The sequence below is a fragment of the Nerophis ophidion genome, linkage group LG25 (genome assembly GCF_033978795.1).
Source record: "Nerophis ophidion isolate RoL-2023_Sa linkage group LG25, RoL_Noph_v1.0, whole genome shotgun sequence".
NCBI classification, from domain to species: Eukaryota; Metazoa; Chordata; class Actinopteri; order Syngnathiformes; family Syngnathidae; genus Nerophis; species Nerophis ophidion.
Window position 1 is genome coordinate 21,602,401 of NC_084635.1, and position 27,923 is coordinate 21,630,323.

At 42.6% G+C, this 27,923-nt stretch overlaps 1 protein-coding gene and 1 long non-coding RNA gene across 2 annotated transcripts in view; both read right to left on the reverse strand.

The window, feature by feature from the left end:
• pkd1l3 (polycystic kidney disease 1-like 3) overlaps positions 1-19,248 on the reverse strand; it is a 44,013-nt gene extending 24,765 nt beyond the window's left edge. The window contains exons 1-7 of the mRNA XM_061887297.1: positions 19,043-19,248; positions 16,174-16,355; positions 12,682-12,912; positions 12,466-12,567; positions 7,249-7,427; positions 1,971-2,117; positions 1,689-1,891 (exon numbers count right to left, since the gene is read on the reverse strand). Coding sequence (XP_061743281.1) covers positions 1,689-1,891; positions 1,971-2,117; positions 7,249-7,427; positions 12,466-12,567; positions 12,682-12,912; positions 16,174-16,326 — 1,015 coding nt within the window. The 5' untranslated portion in view covers positions 16,327-16,355; positions 19,043-19,248. The remainder of the gene's footprint in view (positions 1-1,688; positions 1,892-1,970; positions 2,118-7,248; positions 7,428-12,465; positions 12,568-12,681; positions 12,913-16,173; positions 16,356-19,042) is intronic.
• A 5,100-nt stretch (positions 19,249-24,348) lies between these two features.
• Positions 24,349-26,151, reverse strand: LOC133543094 (uncharacterized). The gene is made up of 3 exons (XR_009804299.1): positions 26,039-26,151; positions 24,536-24,659; positions 24,349-24,470 (listed from the first exon to the last, which is right to left on the reverse strand). It is a non-coding gene; the product is annotated as an uncharacterized LOC133543094 (long non-coding RNA).
• Positions 26,152-27,923: the final 1,772 nt, after the last annotated feature.

A 27,923-nucleotide genomic window follows, 5' to 3' on the forward strand; every position in this document is an offset into this window, starting at 1 on the left:
ACATTACACACACCAAGTCAAATCAGCTCTGTTATTTTCCGTTTTTTCGACTGTTTTCCGTACCTTGGAGACATTATGCCTCGTCGGTGTGTTGTCGGAGGGTGTAACAACACGAACAGAGACGGATTCGATTCAAGTTGCACCAGTGGCCAGAAGATGCGAAAGTCCCTCGTTTGTTCTGCACACTTTACCGACGACAGCTATGCTAGATGGCACAGAGATGGCAAGAATGTGTGGATATCCTGCGACAATCAAAGCAGATGCATTTCCAACGATAAATTCAACAAAATCACAAAGGTGAGTTTTGTTGATGTTATTGACTTATGTGGAGTGTGCTAATCAGGCATATTTGGTCACGGCATGACTGCAAGCTAATCGATGCTAACATGCTATTTAGGCTAGCTGTATGTACATATTGCATCATTATGCCTCATTTGTAGCTATATTTGCATCCAGCCTTTCCCTCCACCCACATTTAATGCCAAACGAACACATACCAATCGTTGGTTAGAAGGCGATCGCCGAATTCGTCCGCGCTTCCCCCCGTGCCGCTGTCTGTCGTGATATGACTCAAAAGCTTCTGTTTCTCCTTTAAGTTCGTTTTCGGTAAATGCCTCCACACTCCAACCATTCATTTCAATACATGCGTAATCTGTTGAATCGCTTACAGCGCTGAAATCCGAGTCTGAATCCGAGCTACTAGGCTATACCGTTCTGTGCTATCCGCCATGTTTGTTTTTGGTGGCTTCACGCAGTGACGTCACAGGACAATAGACGGGTGAATATAGCGATGGTGTAAATCAGGCACTTTGAAGCCGTTTTTCGGGATATTGCTTGATGGGTAAAATTTAGAGAAAAACTTCGAAAAATAAAATAAGCCACTGGGAACTGATTTTTATTGGTTTTAACCCTTCTGAAATTGTGATAATGTTCCCCTTTAAACATTAGACACTTTTTTACCTGCACGCTGCCCCCCGCTGTTGTCTGCATATCGTGATCACGACAAACTGTCGTCGTCTCACACGATGTGTTCCCGACAAATCTACGAATCAATTAGGTACCAGCTTCTACAAATATTGAAGAGAATAACATGGTTACTCTGCCGAGCTCTAGACAGCACTGACACTCAACAAAGGCACAATATTTGCGGATTATAATTACTGTTTTTTAACCCAAATAGGTGAAATGACATAATCTCCCATGGCACACCAGACTGTATATCACGGCACACTAGTGTGCCGCGGCACAGTGGTTGAAAAACACTGGGCTAAAGCATGCAGGTCTGACTGTATCTGGGTTGCAAAATTGAGTTTTTTCTGCACTGAACTTTTTTTTCAAGTTATTACAATTTCAAAATTATGTACTGTAAACAGCTTCTTAGGGTGAGAGGGGAGTTCTCACCAGTCATTCATCACTATTCATACTCACATTCATGCACACCTACGGGCAATTAATGGCACGCTCACTTAGGGTCATTTCATACAATACCTTATTACTGCAACTTTCCTGGGGGTTATTTGGAATATTTATGTATATGTAAATTGCTCAAGTTGAATTGAGACCCATCATTGGTGTCAACCCCTCAGTCTTGTTATATTAACCTCCGTTTAAATAGTCTTCAACAAATCATTTTCAAACTGCGCTGAATGAAACCGCGAAGGTCATAAATAAAAAGAAAAAAGATTCACCGATGGAGAAGACGACCGGCGAGTCCTCATTCTCGGGAATGTTCCAAAATGCAATATTTATGGCCATTGTGCAGAGGAGCAGGCTCATGCAGCAAGAAACCCTCTGGACCCGAGTGAACGGACTCTGGGAGGGAGGATCCACTATGGACACCCAAATATGTTCATCTCGAAAACCGGTTGATGTTCGGTTCTGGAAAATATCCCTGACAGAAAAAAAAAAAGCGAGATATAGTGTATATTATGACTCAGAGCTATGAGTGTTTGTTTACGTCAAGACCTTACCTGAAGCTGGCAATCTCGTAGTTCTTTGCAGCGTTGAATGTTTTCTTAGTCATGCCCTCTCCACGGTCACTGCTTACCCAACAATCGCATAGGAAGTACCAAACATGTCGAGTTTGAAGATCCTGTATGGTCACCTTGTTTACATACCTTTAACATAAACATAGTTAAATAGATTTAATCACTGTGTGTATGTTGTGCTATGTTGGTCAGCTGAAAAAACCCTTGCATGCTTGTCACACATAACGATTGTGGATGAGATGAAGAATTCCCACTCAAAAGCGCGGTTTCCTTTCTATTGTTCATTTATCTATTTTTGTATGTACAGTGCACCTGGAAAGTATTCACAGTGCTTAACTTTTTCTACATTTTTGTATGTTACAAAAAAAAATAACAGTCTTATTCCATTTTGGATTAAGAGTGTTATTTTATAATTTATTTTTTTAATCAGCAAATTTATTAGTAAAAAAAAAAAAAAAATGTATTTGCCCAATAATTTGTTAATGCACTTTTGACAGCAAATACAGCTTAAAGCACTTTTTTTGGGGCATTTTAGAAACAGTCCTGCAGAACCTACAACGGAACCCACTTTTAAGGGTGCTGAAGGTGCTGGCACTAACTGCGAGCGTGCATTGGAATGATTCAGAGGCAATAGACTGTATATAGCACGACGTTTTTTCGTGTCGGAAATATGTTATTAGTATATCCCATACCTAAAAAAACAACCCCAGCAGACACCAAAATAAATACAATAAATAAAGCGGCAAAACAGTGTCCGCTGTTACGGCAGGGTTCGTTCCCCCGGGATGCGGACGGACCACTCCGGACAGAATGTGCAGGTAGGAACATGATTTATTCTTTGAAATCAAAGAAGTACCAAAAACAGAAAACAAGCCGAAGGAACAACGTGCCGATCGCACTGGAAGATAAGGCTACCACTTAGTATAGACTAGGAGATGAGCGATACTCACGTAAATGGTCGACTGACCGGCAAAGGCAGGCTTAAACAATGCCTCTGATTAGTGCTCGGGAAACAGGTGAGCGTCCCGAACACCAATCAGAGACAGGTGGAAATAATAGGCAACCATGGTGTTTAGAGGCGGAGCCGACGGGCCGACAGCGTGGTAGCGGTCCTACCCAAGATGGCGGCCAGGAGGCGGAGCATGCGGCGGAGCTTGCGGCGGAGCATGCGGCGGAGCATGCGGCGGAGCATGCGGCGGAGCGGAGAGGCGGGGCACGCTTGGAGTGACGCTGCAGCCATCAGAGTCAGGTGCGTAAACCACACACCTGCTCTCAAGCCCAGCATCTGCTCCTGCAGTTTAAAAGGGGAGAAGGAGGAGCAATCGTGGCAGAAGACGGAGGAGAAACTGCAACAAAAGACAACGAAAGCGACCAGACAAAAGATGAGCCCGAGAGGAAGACGCAGTCACCGGCCACCGAAAGGCGCGCCGAGACGAGCAGATAAGGAGGTCGTGCTGGAAAGCGGCGCGACCGACTGGGACACAAGTATGTTTATTGAAACAATAAACGAGTGTCAAACGTGCTACGATGCGTTTTGTATCGATGGTCCTTGCAAGCCACATAATGACGGCTGGAAAGTTGTCACAGTGTGGGTTGCAAGGACCATCGATACAAGACGCATCGTAGCACGTTTGACACTCGTTTATTGTTTCAATAAACATACTTGTGTCCCAGTCGGTCGCGCCGCTTTCCAGCGCGACCTCCTTTTCTGCTCGTCTCGGCACGTCTTTCGGTGGCCGGTGACTGCGTCTTCCTCTCAGGCTCATCTTTCGTCTGGTCGCTTTTGTCGTCTTTTGTTGCAGTTTCTCCTCCGTCTTCTGCCACGATTGCTCCTCCTCTCCTTTTAAACTGCAGGAGCAGATGCAGGGATTAAGAGCAGGTGTGTGGTTTACGCACCTGACTCTGATGGCTACAGCGTCGCTCCAAGCGTGCCCCGCCTCTCCGCTCCGCTGCATGCTCCACTGCATGCTCCGCTGCATGCTCCGCCTCCTGGCCGCCATCTTGGGTAGGACCACTACCACGCTGTCGGTCCGTCGGCTCCGCCTCTCCACACATCGTAACTACAAACCCCGTTTCCATATGAGTTGGGAAATTGTGTTAGATGTAAATATAAACGGAATACAATGATTTGCAAATAATTTTCAACCCATATTCAGTTGAATATGCTACAAAGACAACATATTTGATATTCAAACTGATAAAAAATTTTTTGGTGTGCAAAAAATTATTAACTTTAGAATTGATGCCAGCAACATGTGACAAAGAATTTGGGAAAGGTGGCAATAAATACTGATAGAGTTGAGGAATGCTCAAAAATGCTCAGTCTTTCCCAAGAAAGGATGGGGCGAGGTACAACACATTGTCCACAACTGTGTGAAAAAATAGTCAAACAGTTTAAGAATAAAATTTCTCAAAGGGCAATTGCAAGAAATTTAGGGTCCATAATATCATCAAAAAGTTCAGGGAATCTGGAGAAATCACTCCACGTAAGCGGCATGGCCGGAAACCAACATTGAATGACCGTGACCTTCGATCCTTCAGACGGCACTGTATCAAAAACCAACATCAATCTCTAAAAGTTATCACCACATGGCCTCAGGAACACTTCAGAAAACCACTGTCACTAAATACAGTTTGTCGCTACATCTGTAAGTGCAAGTTAAAGCTCTACTATGCAAAGCGAAAGCTATTTATCAACAACATCCAGAAACGCTGCCGGCTTCTCGGGGCCCGAGATCATCTAAGATGGACTGGTGCAAAGTGGAAAGGTGTTCTGTGGTCGGACGAGTCAACTTTTCAAATTGTTTTTGGAAATATTCGACATTGTGTCATCCGAACCAAAGGGGAAGGATACCATCCAGACTGTTATTGACGCAACGTTGAAAAGCCAGCATCTGTGATGGTATGGGGGTGCCTTAGTGCCCAAGGAATAGATAAATTAAAGGGGAACATTATCACAATTGCAAAAGGGTTAAAAACAATAAAAATCAGTTCCCAGTGGCTTGTTGTATTTTTTGAAGTTTTTTTCAAAATTTTACCGGTCCCGGAATATCCCTAAATAAAGCTTTAAAGTGCCTTATTTTCGCTATCTTCGAAACCACTATCCATTTCCCTGTGACGTCATACAGGGCTGCCAATACAAACAACATGGCGGTTACCACAGCAAGATATAGCGACATTAGCTCGGATTCAGACTCGGATTTCAGCGGCTTAAGCGATTCAACAGATTACGCATGTATTGAAACAGATGGTCGGAGTATGGAGGCAGATAGCGAAAACGAAATTGAGGAAGAAATTGAAGCTATTGAGCGAATAGCTATTGACGCTATTCGGCCATAGCATAGGTGTACCTAATGAAGTGGCCCATAGCATGGCTGCCTTATTAGCATCGCCGGTAAAATGTGCAGACCCAACGATCAGGACTTCCGCATCTTGTGACACTGGAGCAACTTAAATCCGTCGATTGGTAAGTGTTTGTTTCGCATTAAATGTGGGTATCTAGTTTCAAATGTACATACAGCTAGCGTAAATAGCATGTTAGCATCGATTAGCATAGCATGTTAGCATCGATTAGCTGGCAGTCATGCTGCGACCAAATGTGTCTGATTAGCACATAAGTCAACAACATCAACAAAACTCACCTTTGTGATTTCGTTGACTTAATCGTTGCATATGCATCTGCAGGTTATCCATACATCTCTGTGCCATGTCTGTCTTAGCATCGCCGGTCAAATGTGAAGACACTCTGGCACATTCAATTGGGGTCTGGCGGCAGATTTCTTGCCAGTGGTGCAACTGGAATCCCTCCCTGTTAGTGTTGTTACATCCTCCGACAACACACCGACGAGGCATGATGTCTCCAATGTTCCAAAAAATAGTCCAAAAAACGGAAAATAACAGAGCTGAGACCCGGTGTTTGTAATGTGAAAATGAAAATGGCAGGTGTATTACCTCGGTGATGTCACGTTCTGACGTCATCGCTAAAAGACCGATAAACAGAAAGCTGTTTAATTTGCCAAAATTCACCCATTTAGAGTTCGGAAATCGGTTAAAAAAATACATGGTCTTTTTTCTGCAACATCAAGGTATATATTGACGCTTGCATAGGTTTGGTGATAATGTTCCCCTTTAAACATCTGTGAAGGCACCATTAATGCTGAAAGGTACATACAAGTTTTGGAACAACATATACTGCCATCTGAGCGCCGTCTTTTTCATGGACGCCCCTGCCTATTTCAGCAAAACAATGCCAAGCCACATTCAGAACGTGTTACAACAGCGTGGCTTTGTAAAAAAAAGAGTGCGGGTACTTTCCTGGCCCGCCTGCAGTCCAGACCTGCCCCCATCGAAAATGTGTGCCGCATAATTTGATTGATTGATTGATACTTTTATTAGTAGATTGCACAGTTCAGTACATATTCCGTACAATTGACCACTAAATGGTAACACCCGAATAAGTTTTTCAACTTGTTTAAGTCGGGGTCCACGTTAATCAATTCATGGTAAATGAAGCGTAAAATACGACAGCGGAGACCCCGGACTGTTGAACGACTGAAGCTCTACATAAAACAAGAATGGGAAATAATTCCACTTTCAAAGCTTCAACAATCAGTTTCCTCAGTTCCCAAACGTTTATTGAGTGTTGTTAAAAGAAAAGGTGATGTAACACAGTGGTGAACATGCCCTTTCCCAACTTCTTTGGCATGTGATGCAGCCATGAAATTCTAAATTAATTATTATTTGAAAAAAAAAAAAAAAAGTTTACGAGTTTGAACTTGAAATATCTTGTCTTTGTAGTGCATTAATTTGAATATGGGTTGAAAAGGATTTGAAAATCATTGTATTCTGTTTATATTTACATCTAACACAATTTCCCAACTGTTATGAAAAAAGGGTTTGTAAAAAACAAAAACAGGAACTGAGGGAGTCCAATACCAACATAAAATAACAAAACATGATCAGGGTCATGGATCATAACAGTCCGCAGAACAGTTTCAGTCTTGATAAACCACATTGCGAGCGCTAAATGGTTATATTTGCATCTCTTTCTCTCAGTAATATGGGCGTTTTAATAACAAAAAATATTCCACGTAAACATGAAGCCAGGTACGCTAAATGGATTGCGCTCTCTATTTTGCACACTTAAGCGACACACTACTTGGCTGTGTAGATCAAGTTTGTGTGTGCTGTCAAGTTTGCAGGTGTTTTAATACACGCACAACTTTCTTTAGTAGATCAGGCCCAATGTCTCTATACCTACCATGATGGATGGCCTCCAGAGTTGTCATGCTGCAGCCTGAGGTTTTGCATGTCACCCAGTGGGAAGGGTGTGGCCAGCACAAACATATCCAAAGCCCCCCTCTCAAATACAGGCTTGTCAGGATCTTTGAGATGGTGTGTGTCACTTTGTCCCTCTGAGCCAATCAATGTCACTGTGACCTGATGGAAGGCACAATGCACCGCACACGATGATTGGATGAAGTTTCAGTCACACGACAGTACGCTACAACTCTTCCTGCTGTTAATACATACAGAACACTATATTGCAGTATTGTATTGTAATCTATTACTGCCTATATGTCAAAGTCAAGGCTCGTGGGCCATAGATGATCTTTGATTGGTATTAGAACCGGCCCGCAGGCCACAGCTGCCTGTTGCTGTTTTGCACGCACCAATACTCCATCAGGGTTGTCGCCAGGAAATTTCAGGGACCCCATTAAGTCATAAAAATGGGGTCCCACAGTCAATTTTTGGGGTCCCACTTTCTTGTAACCGTTTTGAAAACAAATGATAAATGTTTGCATTATCCTGTTATATCTCACATTCTATATTTTGTTTTGGAAAAAGGTTGTCATAAATGTTAACTTAGTTCATAAAAAATGAATGATAACACTTTTATGCTTATGTAAATGTATTCAGTTATAATCATTCGTTCACTTTCTTCTTTCCTTCATGGATCTAAACATATTTTTTTCTATATTTTTATTATAATATTTTCAGAATGTGTTTGTTCAATTTTTGGCCAAAGTAAGACAAACAAAAACAATCAGAAGTTGTCTGTATTTTTTAGTTTTAATGCCATGATTTTCCTCCATGTGGCCCCTGATTTACAGTGTTCAACGACTGTCTTTTGCACTTCACATATTTGTTGAATATATACGGAATACGCTGGAGATGGATTTAGTAAATAATTAAGGGTCTCTCTAATGCTAACATTGGAACTTATTTCATAGTTATGGACTTCATAGAATGTTTGTGGGTAAAATTCCCCTCTAAATAGAAACTGTAGTGATTTTAGGCTTGTCTTCTAAAACATTTCAGCCCAGTTTGGAACGTCCACTATTAAAGTTAAAGTTAAAAAAAAAATTAAAGTACCAATGATTGTCACACACACACTAAGTGTGGTGAAATTTGTCCTCTGCATTTGACCCATCCCCTTGATCACCCCCTGGGAGGTGAGGGGAGCAGTGGGCAGCAGCGGTGGCCGCGCCCGTGAATCATTTTTGGTGATTCAACCCCCAATTCCAAACCTTGATGCTGAGTGCCAAGCAGAAAGGTAAAGGGTCCGATTTTTATAGTCTTTGGTATGACTCGGCCAGAGTTTGTACTCACAACCTACCGATCTCAGGGCGGACACTCTAACCACTAGGCCCAGCCGAGTCATACCAAAGACTTTAAAAATGGGACACATTTCCTCCCTGTTTGGCACTCAGCATCAAGGGTTCGAATTGGGGGTTTAATCACCAAAAATGACTGCCGCTACCGCCCACTGCTCCCCTCACCTCCCAGGGGGTGAACAAGGGGATGGGTCAAATCCATCCATCCATCCATCTTCTTCCGCTTATCCGAGGTCGGGTCGCGGGGGCAACAGCCTAAGCAGGGAAACCCAGACTTCCCTCTCCCCAGCCACTTCGTCTCGCTCTTCCCGGGGGATCCCGAGGCGTTCCCAGGCCAGCTGGGAGACATAGTCTTCCCAACGTGTCCTGGGTCTTCCCCGTGGCCTCCTACCGGTTGGACGTACCCTAGACACCTCCCTAGGGAGGCGTTCGGGTGGCATCCTGACCAGATGCCCGAAACACCTAATCTGGCTCCTCTCGATGTGGAGGAGCAGCGGCTTCACTTTGAGTCCCTCCCGGAGGGCAGAGCTTCACACCCTATCTCTAAGGGAGAGCCCCGCCACACGGCGGAGGAAACTCATTTCGGCCGCTTGTACCCGTGATCGTATCCTTTCGGTCATGACCCAAAGCTCATGACCATAGGTGAGGATGGGAACGTAGATCGACCGGTAAATTGAGAGCTTTGCCTTCCGGCTCAGCTCCTTCTTCACCACAACGGATCGGTACAACGTCCGCATTACTGAAGATGCCGCACCGATCCGCCTGTCGATCTCACAATCCACTCTTCCCCCACTCGTGAACAAGACTCCTAGGTACTTGAACTCCTCCACTTGGGGCAGGGTCTCCTCCCCAACCCGGAGATGGCATTCCACCCTTTTCCGGGCGAGAACCATGGACTCGAACTTGGAGTTGCTGATTCTCATTCCAGTCGCTTCACACTCGGCTGCGAACCGGTCCAGTGAGAGCTGAAGATCCCGGTCAGATGAAGCCATCAGGACCACATCATCTGCAAAAAGCAGAGACCTAATCCTGCGGTCACCAAACCGGAACCCCTCAACGCCTTGACTGCGCCTAGAAATTCTGTCCATAAAAGTTATGAACAGAATCGGTGACAAAGGACAGCCTTGGCGGAGTCCAACCCTCACTGGAAATGTGTTCGACTTACTGCCGGCAATGCAGACCAAGCTCTGGCACTGATCGTACAGGGAGCGGACCGCCACAATACGACAGTCCGATACCCCATACTCTCTGAGCACTCCCCACAGGACTTCCCGAGAGACACGGTCGAATGCCTTCTCCAAGTCCACAAAGCACATGTAGACTGGTTGGGCAAACTCCCATGCACCCTCAAGAACCCTGCCGAGAGTATAGAGCTGGTCCACAGTTCCACGACCAGGGAGAAAACCACACTATTCCTCCTGAATCCGAGGTTCAACTATCTCGGCGTAGCCTCCTCTACAGTACACCTGAATAAACCTTACCGGGAAGGCTGAGGAGTGTGATCCCACGATAGTTGGAACACACCCTCCGGTCCCCCTTCTTAAAGAGAGGAACCACCACCCCGGTCTGCCAATCCAGAGGTACTGCCCCCGATGTCCACGCGATGCTGCAGAGTCTTGTCAACCAAGACAGCCCCACAGCATCCAGAGCCTTAAGGAACTCCGGGCGGGTCTCATCCACCCCTGGGGCCTTGCCACCGAGGAGCCTTTTAACTACCTCAGCGACCTCAGCCCCAGAAATAGGAAAGTCCACCACAGATTCCCCAGGCACTGCTTCCTCATAGGAAGACGTGTTGGTGGGATTGAGGAGGTCTTCAAAGTATTCCTTCCACCTATCCACAACATCCGCAGTTGAGGTCAGCAGAACACCATCCGCACCATACACGGTGTTGATAGTGCACTGCTTCCCCTTCCTGAGGCGGCGGACGGTGGTCCAGAATCGCTTCGAAGCCGTCCGGAAGTCGTTTTCCATGGCTTCCCCGAACTCCTCACATGTCCGAGTTTTTGCCTCCGCGAACGCTGAAGCTGCACACCGCTTGGCCTGTCGGTACCTGTCCACTGCCTCCGGAGTCCTATGAGCCAAAAGGACCCGATAGGACTCCTTCAGCTTGACGGCATCCCTCACCGCTGGTGTCCACCAAGGGGTTTTAGGATTGCCGCCCCGACAAGCACCAACTATCTTGCGGCCACAGCTCCGATCAGCCGCCTCGACAATAGAGGTGCGGAACATGGTCCACTCGGACTCAATGTCCAGCACCTCCCTCGTGACATGTTCAAAGTTCTTCCGGAGGTGGGAATTGAAACTTTCTCTGACAGGAGACTCTGCCAGACGTTCCCAGCAGACCCTCAAAATGCGTTTGAGTCTGGTCTGTCCGGCATCCTCCCCCACCATCGCAGCCAACTCACCACCAGGTGGTGATCGGTAGAAAGCTTTGTAGTTGTGTCATCGGATTTGCGGCCTTATGTTTTGGACACTCGGGTGAAGAGATGGGCGGGATGGGTCAAATGCAGAGGACAAATTTCACCACACCTAGTGTGTGTGTGACAATCATTGGTGCTTTAACTTTAACTTGAACTTAACATGATGGCTGCCGTTTAAGGGATCCGAGGCTGCCCATCATAATGGATGAGTGAGACCATTGCAACGAAAGACGATCTAAAATTTATTTCCCCCTTCTTCAAAGACACTTGTTTTTGAATCTGTCCTCTGATCCTGAGCAGAGCTACTTCCAGGCTTACAGACAGACACCCATGGACTGATACTACACAGATATGTACATATACACTCCAGTCCCCGTCTCTTTGTCGCTTCACGCCGACGCTATAAAGGACTGCGGAGCAGCACCCGGATGGCTGCAGCTGCGAGCTGCAAGTCTCGAGTTTTTTTGTGCTGTAAAATGTGCTTATTGTTGCTCAAGGTTTTTTTCAGTTTGAGACCTGAAAAAAAACTTTACCTTTACTTCCCACCTCTTTGCGGGGTGACTTATCCGTCTTCCTGTTCTGTCTACTGATGGAGATGGATATCTTTTTAAATCCTAGTTATATTGTAGAACAGCTAAGTATTGGCCATGCGTAGACCTTGAAAGTGGGAATGTAGTAACACTCTTCTTATCTCAAATGTCTCAGGCTTAGGTGGAGGGAAAGAGGAGAAGAAGGGGGGCGACTAAGAGGGGGAGAGAGGGGAAACTTCCGTAGTATAGTCAGATCAACTAAGGCGATGCGATTTGAATGTGTCGTGCATAGATTTGGTCTCCCAAAGCTTTGGTAATAAAATATCAAGATAAGCCACTCTGTCTCGGATTAATTTAAAACCAGCTTATGTGTCATCGAACCAACCTGGGGGGTGACCGCCAGAAGACCGGGTCAGAACAAAACACTACCCCTGTATAAAGTATATTGTATCTCTGTTCTTGGACGGGTTGCACTGAAAACTAATTTTCTTGTACTTTTTAAGTGCAATGATTCTGCCAGGTGCATTGTTGCAGGTTGTGGCTAAGGGAGTAAGGACCTCTCCAGTCAAAATGACTCGCGCAAAATTACACAGAAGAAGAGAGTTGAGTGTAATTTGAAATTTAGGAGGCTCAAGCCAAATGCGATCCCAAAAATCAGAAGCACTCTTAAGGGAAAAAGACTAAGTCAGAACTTGAGGAAAAACAGAGAGCGAAGTGCTGACCCCACCATCAAAAAGGTGAAAATAAAGCCAAGCCGCCCCTCTTCTACTGATGTTATACGTCCTTCATGTGTTCTACCAACAGTGTGAGGGTCTTAAGTGTTCATTTCAAACATATACAAAGTTAGACATGTAGGATAGAGCCGTTTTAAATACAAATATATGTCCATTTAAATAAGAAAAACACTTACATTAGCAGTCGTCCCAGCATTCTTTCGATGGCCAGTTTGGACACTGATCAGATAGTTGTACTGTGCACATGGATGGTTATCCTCCAGTAGAGTAATTTTTCTCTGATTTGACATCCAAATGTGTTGGAAGAACACAAGACAATAGGATAAATATAGTAAATCAGGCATACTGAGAGAGTTGATATAAAATACAATTATTTTTTTCGTTGGACTCACTCTGGAAAGAGACCTGCGGTCAGCATAGCAAGCCCACGCCAGAGTGAGCAGGTAGAGGCTGAAGAAAGCACAAAGCAGTGACAACACCACAAAGTTTTGAGACACAGTCCCAAACAACTCTGCCGTGCGGGTTATGTCCACGTGGTTTGGCATCACAAAGAAGGAACTTCCGAAGAGCGTGAGGTGGTTGCAGAGACAATGTGTGTGTGCGGGAGTGCTTCGCTCCCCAACCTGCGGGTCAAAACAGGAAAATGACAGCAGCCATGTGAAATGTTGACCTTTTGCAAATATTAGCTGACTCACAAAGAACATGGATGGTTGGTATAAGTGGAGAACAAGAAAGATGACATAGATTAAGGATGTTCCGAGTGTGGTTTAATGCCGATTCTCTTACCGTTAGTTTGAACAGCCCAGACAGATACCTATCAGATAGTGATGGCTAAAATAAAATACTATTATCTACACAACTTAAATGTTCTCATTATTCTCTTTTATTACTTACTTGTTTGAGCAAAACTTAGACTTAGATTTCCATTTATTTTCATTCAAATTTGAACTTTACAGTACAGATAAGAATGAAATTCCGTTGCATTAGCTCGTTGTAGTGCAGGATAAAAGAGCAAGAAGGTGCATATATAAATACATTACTGTACAGATAAATATATTGCACTTTTGCATATGCATCCAGGTTTATGGATGTATGTTATATTGTCTTTATAGTCCACCGAGTTAATCATTTTTTGGGGAGAACTAAGATTATTATTATGTTGCGTTCAAGAGTCTGATGGCCTGAGGCAGGGGTCTGCATGCGGCTCTTTAGTGGCTCCCTGGAGCTTTTCAAAAATGTTTGAAAATAGAAAAAGATGGGGAAAAATATATTTTTGTTTTAATAGGGTTTCTCTAGGAGGACAATCCCACTATTTATATTAAACATGCTTTTCTGATGAGAGTATTTGGCGAGTGCCATTTTGTCCTACTAGTTTTGGCAGTCCTTGAACTCACCGGCGTTAGTTTACATGTACAATTTTCTTGTTTTATGCCCACCAAACTATTTATGCTGTGTGTGAAGGCAAACATGGGAACTTTGTTGATGTTATTGACTTATGTGGAGTGCATGACTTCAAGCGAATCGATGCTAACATGCTATTTAGGATAGCCTTATGTACATATTGGATCATTATGCCTCACTTGTATGTATATTTGAACTCAACTAATTTCCTATGTCCTCTGTTTATTTAATTTATATCTGCATTTCTCGTGATATATATTATCTGTATGTAATATTGGCTACATGTCTGATAGTTGTTTGTGTGCCATGTTGTACCAGACCACAGCAAACATTACCCAGCTTGCTTAGATTGTCATAAATCCATTCAAAGAAGACAGCCCGCCATTTTTTTTTAACTTGGACCTTTGTCCATTCTAAGCCAGTTATATCTAAACATTATCTCCCCCTCTAGGAAGCCTCTGTTTTACCAACGTTTTCCAATTTTGTAAAAATGGGTAGAGTAAATATTATGTCTCAACATTTCTGTCAACGAAGATTTGTGTCAGCCTGCGACACAGTCATTTTGATAGTAGGCTAACATATACACTTAAGTCATGTGTTGCCTTCATTATAACACTTATATACGGCTTTTCATTTTTTGCGGCTCCATACAGATTTTTTTTGTATTTTTGGTCCAATATGGCTCTTTCAACATTTTGTGTTGCCAACCCCTGGCCTGAGGGAAGAAGCTGTTACAGAGGTTCTGCTATGGAGGCTGTGGAACCTCTTTCTAGAGTCCAGCAGTGAAAACAGTCCTTGATGGGGGTGGGAAGAGTCTCTACAGAGTTTCCGAGCCCTTGGTCAGGCAGCGGCTTTTTGCGATTTCCTGCTTAGGAGGAAGAGGAGTCCTAATGATCTTTTCCACCGTCCTCACCACTCTCTGTAGAGACTTCCAGTCCGAGACATTGCAGGCTCCAGTCCCGAAAGAGTCAATAGTACAAAATAACAATAACAAAAACTACTACCTATTACACATTTAATTTATTTGGTCTTTGTCCTCAAAGCCCTCATGTGATCAAGGAATTATTTTCTGAGTTTGTAAACAACAAACAAATAAAAAAATAAAATATGAACATAATATAGGATAAATCATATAAGGTATCAACACCACCAATTTATGGATCGATCCGCCCTCCACTTGCTGTACTGATTGACAGTGGCAACAGTGCCGACACACCAAGTGTTGTTATACTATCGTCTTTCCAAACTCTTTTTAATCTATTTATTAATTTCCTGTCAATAGCCCCTGAATTTCTGCTGCAACACAGTCCCGTCTACATTTCTTAAACTTTATTAAGCACTTATTTATTGGTATTGTTTCCAGACAGTTATTAGATTTATTAGCTCAACTGTTAGTGTGCCTGCTCCTGTGTAAAATATCACGCCTTGTCCTCGAATGATAACATTACTTTATAATGATACCAATAAATACAGTTCATCTGCAGTAGTGGAGGGGATTATCATCAGTTTAGGGGAGTGGCTACAGCTGCTAGCCCCTTGTCAGCCGGGAGACTAAAAATAAATACAGTGTCAGCCAGAGGGGGTCGGTATGTCACGGCGCATGCGCAATTCCTCATGTCGTCTGCAGCAAGCGCTGCCGGCAGCTCTGGGAGGAGCACCCCGGGACACGTCCTGCATGGCTGCAGGCAATCAGCAATCGGCGCAACTGGGTATGATGAGCGCTGATGACCAAAAGACCAGCGGACCCGAAGATCCAGTGCCGGTACATAGTTCACTTGTTGTAGTAAGCATCCTGTCTCCGGCTTCCCTCCTCGCACCTGCTCTCTGTGCTTTCACTCTGCCCGTGTCATATATGTCCTTTGTGTTCCCCCGCAGTATCCCTTCTGTATCCAATCCAATCCAATCCAATCCACCTTATTTATATAGCACATTTAAACAACAAGAACTTTTCCAAAGTGCTGCACAGCCATGTTAAAAACAATATTAAAAACAATATTATGTATCCAGTGATCCAGCTGTGCACCTCGTTCCCTTGGACTTCCCTATGGACTTTGGACTGCTTCCCTCGATCCTCGACCCCCGCCCGGACACGGACCTCCACTACTCCCTCCAGCCTCCGACCTCCCGCATTGCCCACGGACTTCCTTCGTTCCTTACCCCTCTGGACTTGTGGACTTTTCATCCAACCCACACGTACAACACCCTCTGGTAACATTTACATTGCTAATTCTTCACATCGTCCTGCACCATACATTCTTAGTAGCTTACACACCCCAGTACATCATCAAGTTCAATAAACTTGTTGAACTGATTCCTGCCGTTGTGACGTCTTCTTGCACTGCCGTACGTAACACGGTATTTGTGAAGGTATTAATTGGCACTGGTGATACTGATCAGTGGCGGCATATTCTGGATTTAAACGTGACTCTTTGATGCCCGCTGGATATGTTGTTTCGGTGTAGATTTGTGTGCTGGAAACTCACCTGACATCCATCTGTACTCCACATCTGACGGTCTGTGCTCCAGTACATGCATTTAGTCATAAAAGATGTGATGCTCAGTGTCAGGCCAGGCTCCCACGTGGAGTTGAAAAGCTCGCTGCTAATGTACCACGTCCCAGGAATCTGCTGTAACATCTCTGGGGTTATGATCCACTGATAGCCTCCTTTTGCACAAACAAAGCAGCAAAAATATGAATGAGTGTAGTATTAATCTTCATTTATCTATACATGTGTTTATTTGAATTAATGCAAGAACTGGGAGAACACGCTGCAGTATTGCATTGGAAAACCATTTTGATGACGCTATCCGGGTCTGACAGAATGTATGCTTTTGAAAAGTTTTTTTTTTTTTAAAAACACTAAAATTGGTTATAGTCACCTTAAAAAAGCTGCCATTGTTTCAGCTTCACTGTCATGTCACTGCAACATCTCAATCCCATCGTTCATAGTGATGAGTCAGTCAAAATATTAGTTTTGTTCATGATGGTCACAACCCTCCAATCTTTTGTTCAAATTTGATAATGTAACATTTAACAATGTGTCAAACTTGGACTTGGTCTTGGGTTGTTTTCCCGAGGTGCAAAGCCAATGGAGTGGAAACGGCGTGAAGGTAAAGACATCTTTATTTTAACACTAAAACTAAAAACAGGAACCAACAAAAAGCGCGCACAATGGCGGGTACAAAAGACTAGCACAAAGGCAATTAACTATAAACATGAAACAAAAACTTGCACTGTGGCATAGATAACAAGAAAACTTATTGTGACAAGGGTATGAGAAAAGCAGCATGGATATCATGGGTGCAGGAGGTGATGTTGCCAGACTGACTACCTGGTAACTGTGGCTTAAATAATGAACATGATAAGTGCAAACAGGTGTGACACAAGACAGATGAACTGATTGGTCGTCATGGTGACAAAGAGTCCAAAGGTCAAAAGCACCTAGGCAGTCTCCCATCCAAGTACTCACCAGGCCAGACAGTGCTTAGCTTTGGGAACAAATGAGATTGGGGATGCTCAGGGTAGTGTGGACAGTCATGACGGATGAAAACTAATGAGTTGGCATGGTAACAAGACAAACAAGGAAATGCAAAACAGAACTAAATGTCCAAAAAACTAAACCGAACATGACCGAAACAAAACATGATCCGTAGGTGTGACACAATGCAGAACACAAATGTTTAAACCTAAAGAAAACAACTAAGAATCAACAGAAGAAAGTTCATTTGCAGTTCTAATCACATTTTTAACCCACTTGTTATCTCTTCTACCATGTTATTCTCGATGAGGCGATGACGTCACCTAGAGACTCGTAGGAATTTCGTAGCTAATTTTCTTACTGAGGAGTTCGCAACACAGATTTCCACAGCCCAATATGTGCATACGTTTCATGTACGCCCCACTTTTTGTAGGATTTGTTTTTTGAAAAAAATATTTGTCACGCCGTCTCAGTTATTATGCTGCGGAACATTCAGTGCAACAAACTAGTCCATTCGGCCGTGTATCAATCCCTGGAACCTTGTGTCTAAATAAAGAATCCCACATTTTAGTGAGTCAGTCTGTGATTTCGTTATTAAATATGGCCTCAAAAAAGGAAATCCTGGGGCCAAAGAAAGTTCTGAGTGTTCGCACTTTCATAAAGCAGGTGATGAATACCCATTGAATTCAAGCAAGAACTCAAAGCAAAGTGGTTCTAATCAACAAGAGTCTTCCATACATGTAATAATGATGTTAAAAGTTGATTTGTTTATTTAATTCGTCATGGATGTCTATTTCGCATAGTTTTCTGGATGTGAAACTATAATCTCAGTCAGACTCGTCAGTCTACCCCAGGGCAGCTGTGGCTACTGATGTAGCTTACCACCACCAAATGTGAATGAATGATGGGTTCCCACTTCTCTGTGAGCGCTTTGAGTAACTAATAATAGAAAATATAAATTGATCCATTATTATTATTATTATTATTATTATTATTATTATTATTATATCTCTCTGTGGAGGGGGGCGTGGCCTGCGGGCCAGCAGCGAAGCGGGGTGTGCCAGGACCGGCTTCAAAATCAGTGACAGGTGCGTAGATGGCCCACCTGGGCCTGGTTATCTAATCACCTGTCGCTTTGTTAAAAGGCAGCAGCCGGGAGGAGAGAGTGGTTGGAGCTGGAGGGGAGCTGGAGTGAGAGGGAGAGCGTAACAAACACAGACAGCAAAAGACAACTGGTGAAAAGCAACCTGCTGAGAACGAAAATAAAACTGTATTATAACCCTGACCCAAACTCTCATGGGAATGATTGGTGGTCCAAAGAACCCCCAGGAGGGCAACCTCCACATTTTCCAAAAGGTGTTTTTGTTCATGGTTTTGGGTATTTGGAATGGACTAATTCGATTCAAATGATTTGTTATGGGAACCATTGATTTCGGAGAACCGCAATACCACAACAATGTATCCCATGTTTCCAGAAACTACATGAAAGAACATGTATGTACCTTTGATAAAAATGGCAAATACATGTTTATAATGTGTCAACATTGATTAATGTATTTACAGTACTGATAATTTAGTATAAGAGTGAAAAATACTGGAAACAAAAACCCAACAAAAATTATACTCCTTGTTTGGAGATATTTAATGATACTTCGATTTCATCACATTTTGTTACATATTAATGTTATTATTATTTTTTTAATATAATGCATTACTTATAAGGACTGGTTGAACATTGTAAAAAAAATATTTTGAACATAATTTAAATTTTCTTATATTTAATCTTGCTCTGGTTCAATCTTAAATGAAATGAAAGATGATAAAGACATACTGGAGAACAAGTGTTATGTGCAATAATCATACTAAATGTTACCTCTTGAGCTCAGGATGGTTGTTTCGGCAAAATAGCTGGAATTAGGAGGTGAACCTTGAGACAGCGTGAGAACCAAAGACACATTTTGACTGGGCTCCACTCTCACTAAGATGGTCACGTTGGGATCTGAGACGTTGAATGTGGTCAGTGCCTTTGAAATTCCTTCAAGTATGACAGTGTGGTTTGTTAGAGGGGGCGCATTTGGGCGAGGCATGAAGATCTGAGGGGAGACAAACCAAGTAGTTTGCAGGTTAGCAGGTTGCTGGAAAAATGTACTGTCAAAGTTTGTTGTTGACGCACTCCAAGATGTAGAGAAGGAGGCAGGTAAAGAATAAGGAAACATGGTTTTAATATAAAATACTAGAACAAAACCAAACAAAGGATACAAACAAAAAGTGCGCACGTGGGCGGATAACAAACTAAGAGAGCTAGCATGGGAGCTAGAAAACAAAAAGGCCTAGCGTGGAAGCTAGCAGGTATCTAGAAGGAAAACAGAAGTCTTACTTGTACTAAGAAAACAAACTGGAAGCAGGGAATAAAAGACAGTAAGCTAAAAATCGCTATCAAACAGAACTTACCGCATTGCTGCAAAGATACGACACGACCAAGAGTGACAAGAAGTGACATCGACAAGACAAGTCAAAATGACAATAATCCAGCAACAGACTGGAGGACAAAAACAGGCTCAAATAGAAGCGGGCTGATTGATATCAGGTGTGGCCAGGTGCCAATCAGCCACAGCTGAGGGAAAACAGAGCACTGACAGGAACTAAAAACAGCAAAAATACTAAACACAGGGGGAAACCAAGACAAATGCAGAGGAAAAAAACTAAAACTGTCAGAGTTATTTGTTGACGAACCCCAAGATGCAGAGATGGAGGCAGGCATGGAGTGAGCAAACATGATTTTAATATAAATACTAAGACAAAACCAAACAAAGGGTTCAAACCAAAAGCACGCACGTGGGCGGATAAAAAACTAAAGGCTTTTAGCATAGAAGCTAACAAGAAACAAAAAGGAACTTTAGCATGGAAGCTACAGGATAACAAACAGAAAAACTGGAAATAACTATGGCTAACAAAAATAGCTTACCGCTACGACGACCAGGACAAGATGTATCACGACAGGTAATAGCTGAAATGATGCCAGACACGACAGGTAGCAAAGACACAAGAGTGACATGAGGCAACGACAATACAAATTGCAATACAATGATCCAGCAACTGACACAAGACAAAAGGAGGTACAAATAGGAGCCGGCTGATTGGCACCAGGTGTGGCCAGATGCCAATCAGCCGCAGCTGAAGGGGAACACAGTACTCAGGAAGCTGACAAAATAAGAGCACTAGACAGGAACTAAGGACAGGAAATAAACACACTGAGGAGGAACACAGCGCTCAGGGAACAAGACAGGAAACTGACAAATTAAGAGCACTTGACAGGAACTAAAAGACAGGAAATACTAAACACAGGAAACAGACAAATGCAGAGGAAAAAACTAAAACATAGACAAACTGTCAAGGGCAAGCCTGACAAAAACACCAACAAACTGTCAGTGGCAAACCTGACATGTACCGCAGAACAATAATGAAGGAATCAATCCTATGATTAAATGCAAGAACCCACAAGAATGACGACATCTTAACGTGTGTATTTGTTTCCCTTGTGTTTTATATGCAGCCAATCTGGTTATTTCTATTAGGCAACATTTCTTTACAACAGGTGGGAAGAATTATTACATGGAATACCTTTCGTATTATTACGTATTAACTGGGGATAGTCCCATCTGATGCACAGGATCGGGATTGTCCAGATTCTGGCATGAAATACTGCAGCAGAGATGCAGCAGCTAGGACGCAGTATAGAAAATTAGCTAGCTATACGAATTGTTGCGTCGCTGTCATGTTAGCTGTGCTTGGTAGGGGTGCTCAAATAAATTGATACACGTCTGAATCGCGATTCTTTTAACTATTCCTATTCTGAATCGATGCAAAGTTTTCAATAATCAATTTGTTCTTTTTATCAATTACAAAAAAAAAAATCAAAATGTTTAGTTAAGCCTTATGTGTGTTTTCCTGCAACATGTTTAAAAAAGGTTTTTATCATAATTTCTACACCAAACATGCCAAATGCAAGATTTGGTTCGAATCAAAAATCTCGTTGAATGGCAATCAATTCTAAATTAAACCGTCAACCCAGGAGTCGTGAGTTGTGAGTTGTTGTAAGATTTACATATCTAATGTTCGGGGTTACTTTACTTTTAAAGAAGAAAATAGTAACAGAGTGCAAAGTGGGTCGAGAAATTACAAATTTGCAAAAGCATTACCGTATGCAGAATTGTATTTTAAATCTTTTGAAAAATGCCATTCAACAATTGCTACGAAAAAGTTAGATGCGTTTGAAGTTCAAATCAAAGTTGAATAACTTGAGTTATATTGAGGGCATATTTTTACTTGTACATTTTTACCTAATTATTACCTCCTCCAGGAAGTTATGTAATCACTGTGGTTGGTTTGTCTGTCTGCTAGTTTGTTTAGCAAAGCAAGTTAAAAAGTTATATGCAGATTTTCATGCAACCTTTAGGAAATGTCCGAGATAGAACAAAGAACCTGTTACCTTCGGAACGCATTTTGGATGCGCGAGTTGTCACCCCAGGATGCAGCGGACCAGGACAAAGCAGGATTGCAGGTAGGAGCTTGTTTTATACAAAAAGGTAAAATAACACTGGTACAAAAGGAAAAGAAACGGCCTGCCTACGCATTGGAAGCTAATGCTAAACTTTAGCATGCAGTTACAAGAGTCCAAGAGTTGTGTGCCGAATGCACGGAAGCTAAGGCGGAACTTAGCGAGCAGTACAAAAAATAGTGTGCCGAGCGCACGGAGGCTAAGACGTGACTTAGCAGGGTAAATACAAATCTGAGAAACAAACTTGACTGTTGCGTGTAGCAAACAAACCATCCAGAATGAACACAGGTAGCAGGCAGGTTTAAATACTCAAACAATGGTCATAAACAGGTGTGCGTCAAAAAGCCAGTGCAGGTGGAACAAATGAGGTAACCATGAAGACCAGATGAAACAGGAAGTGCTCAAACTAAGGGATCGGAAGAGTCCAAAAATAATCAAAACACACAAAAGGACTCGAGAACAAAAACTATGTCAGATCCGGGAGGCGGATCGTGACGGAACCAGCCTTTTACGTTCTTCTGTTGGTGTACTTGGTTTGAACTCAAGGATGCAAAGCAAGGAACGCAAAGCACAGGCAAGAAGTTCATTTAATTGGTAAACTCAGGCAGTATAACTGGTGTTGCTATACTTGTAAAATCGCTGTTGCACAGATTTGAAGTTTGGCGGGATATAAAGCTTAAAATCTTGTATTTATGCACTTTTTAAAATGCAGTATAATTGTAATTTACTTCTGTAATGTTATCAAAAGTATCCGTGTCTATAAAATTAGTAATTCCATGTTATTTTCTGTGTATTTCAGAGTGTATATATATATTTTTTTTTTATGTCTTTTCCGTTTCCTGTTTATCAATGTTGAATGACGTTCTAAGCTCTTGGCGGAATAGAAAGTGAAAATAGTGAACAAGGTCAAAACTGTCATGTGGGATCATGACAATGTCATTACAGTTTGGGCTTGATCCCACTGCTTTTCAACCACTGTGCCAGTCCGGAGTGCTGTGGGAGATTATGTCATTTGCAACCCAGTAATTATAATCCGCAAATAATGTGCCGTTGTTGAGTGTTACTGCTGTCTAGAGCTCAGCAGAATAACCATGTTATTCTCTTCCATATCAGTAGGTGGAAGCAGGTAGCTAATTGCTTTGTAGACGTCGGGATCATAGTTTGTCACGATTACAATATGAAGACGTCAGCAGTAGGCAGCGTGCAGGTACACAGGTATCTAATGCTTAAACCAAAGATAAACAAAAGGTGAGCGGCCCTAAAAAAAGGCATTCAATGGCTATAAAGAACGAAACTACAACTGAACTGGCAACAAAGTAAACAAAAAGAGAATGCTGGACGACAGCAAAGACTTAGAGCGTGTGGAGCAGAGATGGCGTCCGTACATGACATGACAACAATGTCCCCACAATGAAGGATAGCAACAACTGAAATAGTCTTGATTACTAAAACTAAGCAGGTACGGGGAATAGCGCTCAAAGGTAGACATGAAACAGCAACAGGAAAATACCAACAAAACAGGAAAAGCCACCAAAATAGGAGTGCAAGACACTACACACAGGAAAACACGAACAACTCAAAATAAGTCTCGGCGTGATGTATATACTTGCCAACCTTGGGACCTCCGAATTCGGGAGATGGTGGTAGCAATATGGTGGGTGTATATTGTAGTGTCCCGGAAGAGTTAGTGCTGCAAGGGATTCTGGGTATTTTTTTCAGTTGTGTTTATGTTGTATTACGGTGCGGATATTCTCCAGGAATGTGTTTGTCATTCCTGTTTGGTGTGGGTTCACAGTGTGGCGCGTATATGTAACAGTGTTAAAGTTCTTTATACGGCCACCCTCATTGTGACATGTATGGCTGTTGGTCAAGTATGCTTTGTGTTCACTCGTGTGTGTGTGTGTGTGTGTAAAGTCCGCATATATTATGTAACTGTGCAGACATGCTGTCGGTAGGGAGGAAAAGCAGACGTGACGACAGATTGTAGAGGATGCTAAAGGCAAGGCTTTAAAAGGCACGCCCCCAATTTTGTTGTCCGGTAGAAAGTCGGGAGAATGCTAGCCCCGGGAGATTTTCAGGAGGGGTACTGAAATCGTGAGGTTTGGCGAGTATGGTGATGTGACAGGTCTTGACAATACTTTGAGACGAGTATAGTGATTCATGGTTTCTTATGGTTTGAATTCATATTAAACAATTGCGACAACGACTTTTTACTGTCCATATCGAGTAACATTTTTTAATGATTTCTGCTGGTGGTGAGCCTTCTGAGTTTTTCGATGAAAAAAATGTGCCTTGGCTCAAAAAAGGTTAAAAAAAACTACCTTATCCAGATAATTTGTGTGTGCTCTGGGCACTGTGGGTTACATACCTTCTCCATGAGTGAACCCGCAGTGCCCAGAACATCCAAATGACAATGTCAGTATCAGTAACAGTATCAGACATGAACAAGGTTGCAATTGTGCATGAGTACCTGTGACATGTAAAAGCCCATCTCTGCCAACTTTGCAAATACGAAAGAATAGTACCATGCTCGCGATGCACACTTGTCAAACAAGACACATAGACATTGAAATTACGTCTCGCTATGTCAGAAAAATCCGTGATAACAGGCCTATCATACCTCTATCATCTCTGTGAGATTGGCCAACTCAACATCAGACACGCCATCATTCAAGAAAAGGCTGCAAACTGTTCCGGAGATGTCATCATCGGATGGATGGGGATTTCTTGAGAACGTAGCCATCTAAGAAGAAGAACCATTGCAAAAAACATGCAAGTGACAAATACACGTGCACACCTGGAACACACCTGAGCAATGAGTCTTTGGTACTGTCCAATATGACTTTGAAGAACAGAGTATGGGGGCATCACGATGAAATCGCCGTCTTCCACTGAGCCCAGAATTATCTTGCCGAGGTCCTCAGGTGTGTGACTGAGTGACACAGTGAAATTACAACCACACACAAGGATGATTTCTACAAACCCTGTTTCCATATGAGTTGTGAAATTGTGTTAGATGTAAATATAAACGGAATACAATGATTTGCAAATCATTTTCAACCCATATTCAGTTGAATATACTACAAAGAGATTATATTTGATGTTCAAACTGATAACAATTATTTTTTTTTGTGCAAATTATCATTAACTTTAGAATTTGATGCCAGCAACATGTGACAAAGAAGTTGGGGAGGGTGGCAATAAATACTGATAAAGTTGAGGAATGCTCATCAAACACTTATTTGGAACATCCCACAGGTGTGCAGGCTAATTGGCAACAGGTGGGTGCCATGCTGTTTTGGGTGCCCAAAAAATGCTCAGTCTTTCACAAGAAAGGATGGGGCGAGGTACACCCCTTTGTCCACAACTGCGTGAGCAAATAGTCAAACAGTTTAAGAACAACGTTTCTCTAAGTGCAATTGCAATAAATTTAGGGATTTCAACATCTGCAGTCCATAAAATCATCGAAAGGTTCAGAGTATCTGGAGAAATCACTCCATGTAAGCGGCATGGCGAGAACGAACATTGAATGACAGTGATTTTCGATCCCTCAGATGGCACTTTATCAAAAACCGACATCAATCTCTAAAAAATATCACTACATGGGCACAGGAACACTTCAGTTAAAGCTCTACTATGCAAAGCAAAAGCCATTTATCAACAACATCCAGAAACGCCGCTGGCTTCTCGGGGCCCGAGATCATCTAAGATGGACTGATGCAAAATGGAGAAGTGTTCTGTGGTCTGACGAGTCCACATTTCAAATTGTTTTTGGAAATATTTGACAACGTGTTATGCGGACCAAAGGGGAAGCGAACCATCCAGACTGTTGTTGACGCAAAGTTCAAAAGCCAGCATCTGTGATGGTATGGGGGTGTGTTAGTGCCCAAGGCATGGGTAACTTACACATCTGTGAAGGCACCATTAATGCTGAAAGGTACATACAGGTTTTGGAACAAAATATGCTGCCATCTAAGAACCGTCTTTTTCATGGACGCCCCTGCTTTTTTCCAAAGTTGCCAAACGTTTATTGAGTGTTGTTAAAAGAAAAGGTGATGTAACACAGTTGTGAACATGCCCTTTCCCAACTACTTTGGCACGTGTTGCAGCCATGAAATTCTAAGTTAATTATTATTTGCAAAAAAAAAAAAAAGTTTATGAGTATATTTATGAGTATATATCTTATCTTTGTAGTGCATTCAATTGAATATGGGTTGAAAATGATTTGCAAATCATTGTATTCTGTTTATATTTACATCTAACACAATTTTCCAACTCTTATGGAAACAGGGTTCGTAAGTAAGTACGCACCTGCTCTGGTAGAGGGTGCCTGTTGAGTGCTTGAAGACAATTTTCTGTGTTGTTGCAGAACCCAGCAACACCGAAATGGTCCGAAAAATCTCAAATACGTCCTCAAATAAGGACTAGGAGAGGAATAGTGATAAAAGTAGCTTTCCAAATGTATTTAAAAGTACTCCTGTAAAACTTACGGTTGGGTTGGGATTTGTGAGGATGTCACAATTGTTCATGGCGATATAAAGAATGCTGGTACTGCAGCCGATAATGTGACTGATTATGTCGCTGTTCTGCAGGGCAAGTTCAGGAGTGAGGTTTCTAGTACCTTCCAGCAAATAGCGAATAAAATTGTCCTGTCAAAAAATCAAGGGAAGAGATTTAAACAGTCATTGGTAACAAATGATAATATGCTTCACTCACCCACATTAGTGTGTCAGAATCGAGCATTAACAACATTTTTGAATCTACGGTATAAAATGTTCCGACTTAGAACCTGAAGTCAGATCTTTGTTGTATTCATTCAGACCTGCTCAGTTGCCTTGGGGTTAGAGCGTCCGCCCTGAGATCAAATCCCAGTCGAGTCATTCTAAAGACTATAAAAATGGGACCCATTACCTCCCTGCTTGACACTCAGCATCTTTTTCTGTCTTGCCTCTGGTGAGGGCGGTCACATTTGTTTCCGCTCTCTTCTTCTCCCTGCTTGCTCTCTTTGTTTTGTCTTGTCTACACTTTTTTGAAGCCTCTTTCTTTGCGCTGTCCTCTAAATTCAAACATCAGATATAGAAATTATCAGCTGGACTCTCAACTCAATTGACAAAATCTTTTAGACGAGGAAAAGAGGTTCTGGGGAGCCTGGTAGCCCTGATGGAACCATTGCTGCGGGGTACTAGAGAGATTCCTGGGATAAATGGAGAACCGTGTGCCTCTCAGTCTTTTCCATCGAGGACGTGAAAGACATCTATTTGTAACTGTGATTGCGGGGCACTTGCTGATTGGGCTGGGCATGGCTCTGGTGTATCGTCAAATTCGTAAAATGATGGCAGCCACTCAAGGGGCCCAAAGGCTATTCATCGCAATGTAAGGTTTGGGGTGGGCTCAGGGATCACAGTCTGGGGCGATTTCTGAACTGAATCGCAAGATGGATCACATCATGAAAAAGCTGGTTGAAAGTGAAAAATTGGATATGAGGGCCAGCATGGACAAATAGAACAGACAAGACTAATGTCTGCTCGCGGTAATACAATAATCCTAATCTACGATTTGACGCCCTCGAATGGCCTTGACGCTTCAACAACAGGAGCAGGCTGTTCTAAAAACATCCCAGAAGACACCTCAATAATGGACGCTTTTGACCTCCCTTCCTGCTCAACGACACCTGGAGTTGAACTTTTGCTGGCATGCAGAACGGCTCCAGGCCTATGGACACTACACAAACACACTCAAGACAAATGGGCATATACACACGGCTGACTTACTTGTGTAAAAATTTGTCCGAGGAGAGGGACCTTAAATGCTGGTTTAGTGTGGCTGAAACGGGGCTTAGGCTAAATAATTATTTGTTTAAGGGGTTTAACAACTTATTGTGGACATGGCCTAAATAAAGGTGCTTTCAAATAAACTTTAAAGAGTTTTTTTCTTTTGAACTTTATATTTATTCTGTAATTTTAGCTGACTAAAATGTTGTGTAATTTTGTTGACTGAAACTAAATCAATTTACATGACTAAAATTTGATTAAAACTAAAATATATTTTTCATTTTTTTTCTCCCCACCGCCCATTGTCTACCTGTAGCTCACCTTTTTTGTAAGGTGCGCTGAAAGTTGGCAGACCCGTCAGCGATCCTGTTCTGTTTCCCTTTAATATATGTCTGATCTTGAATGGGGTTCTGCTGAACATTTTA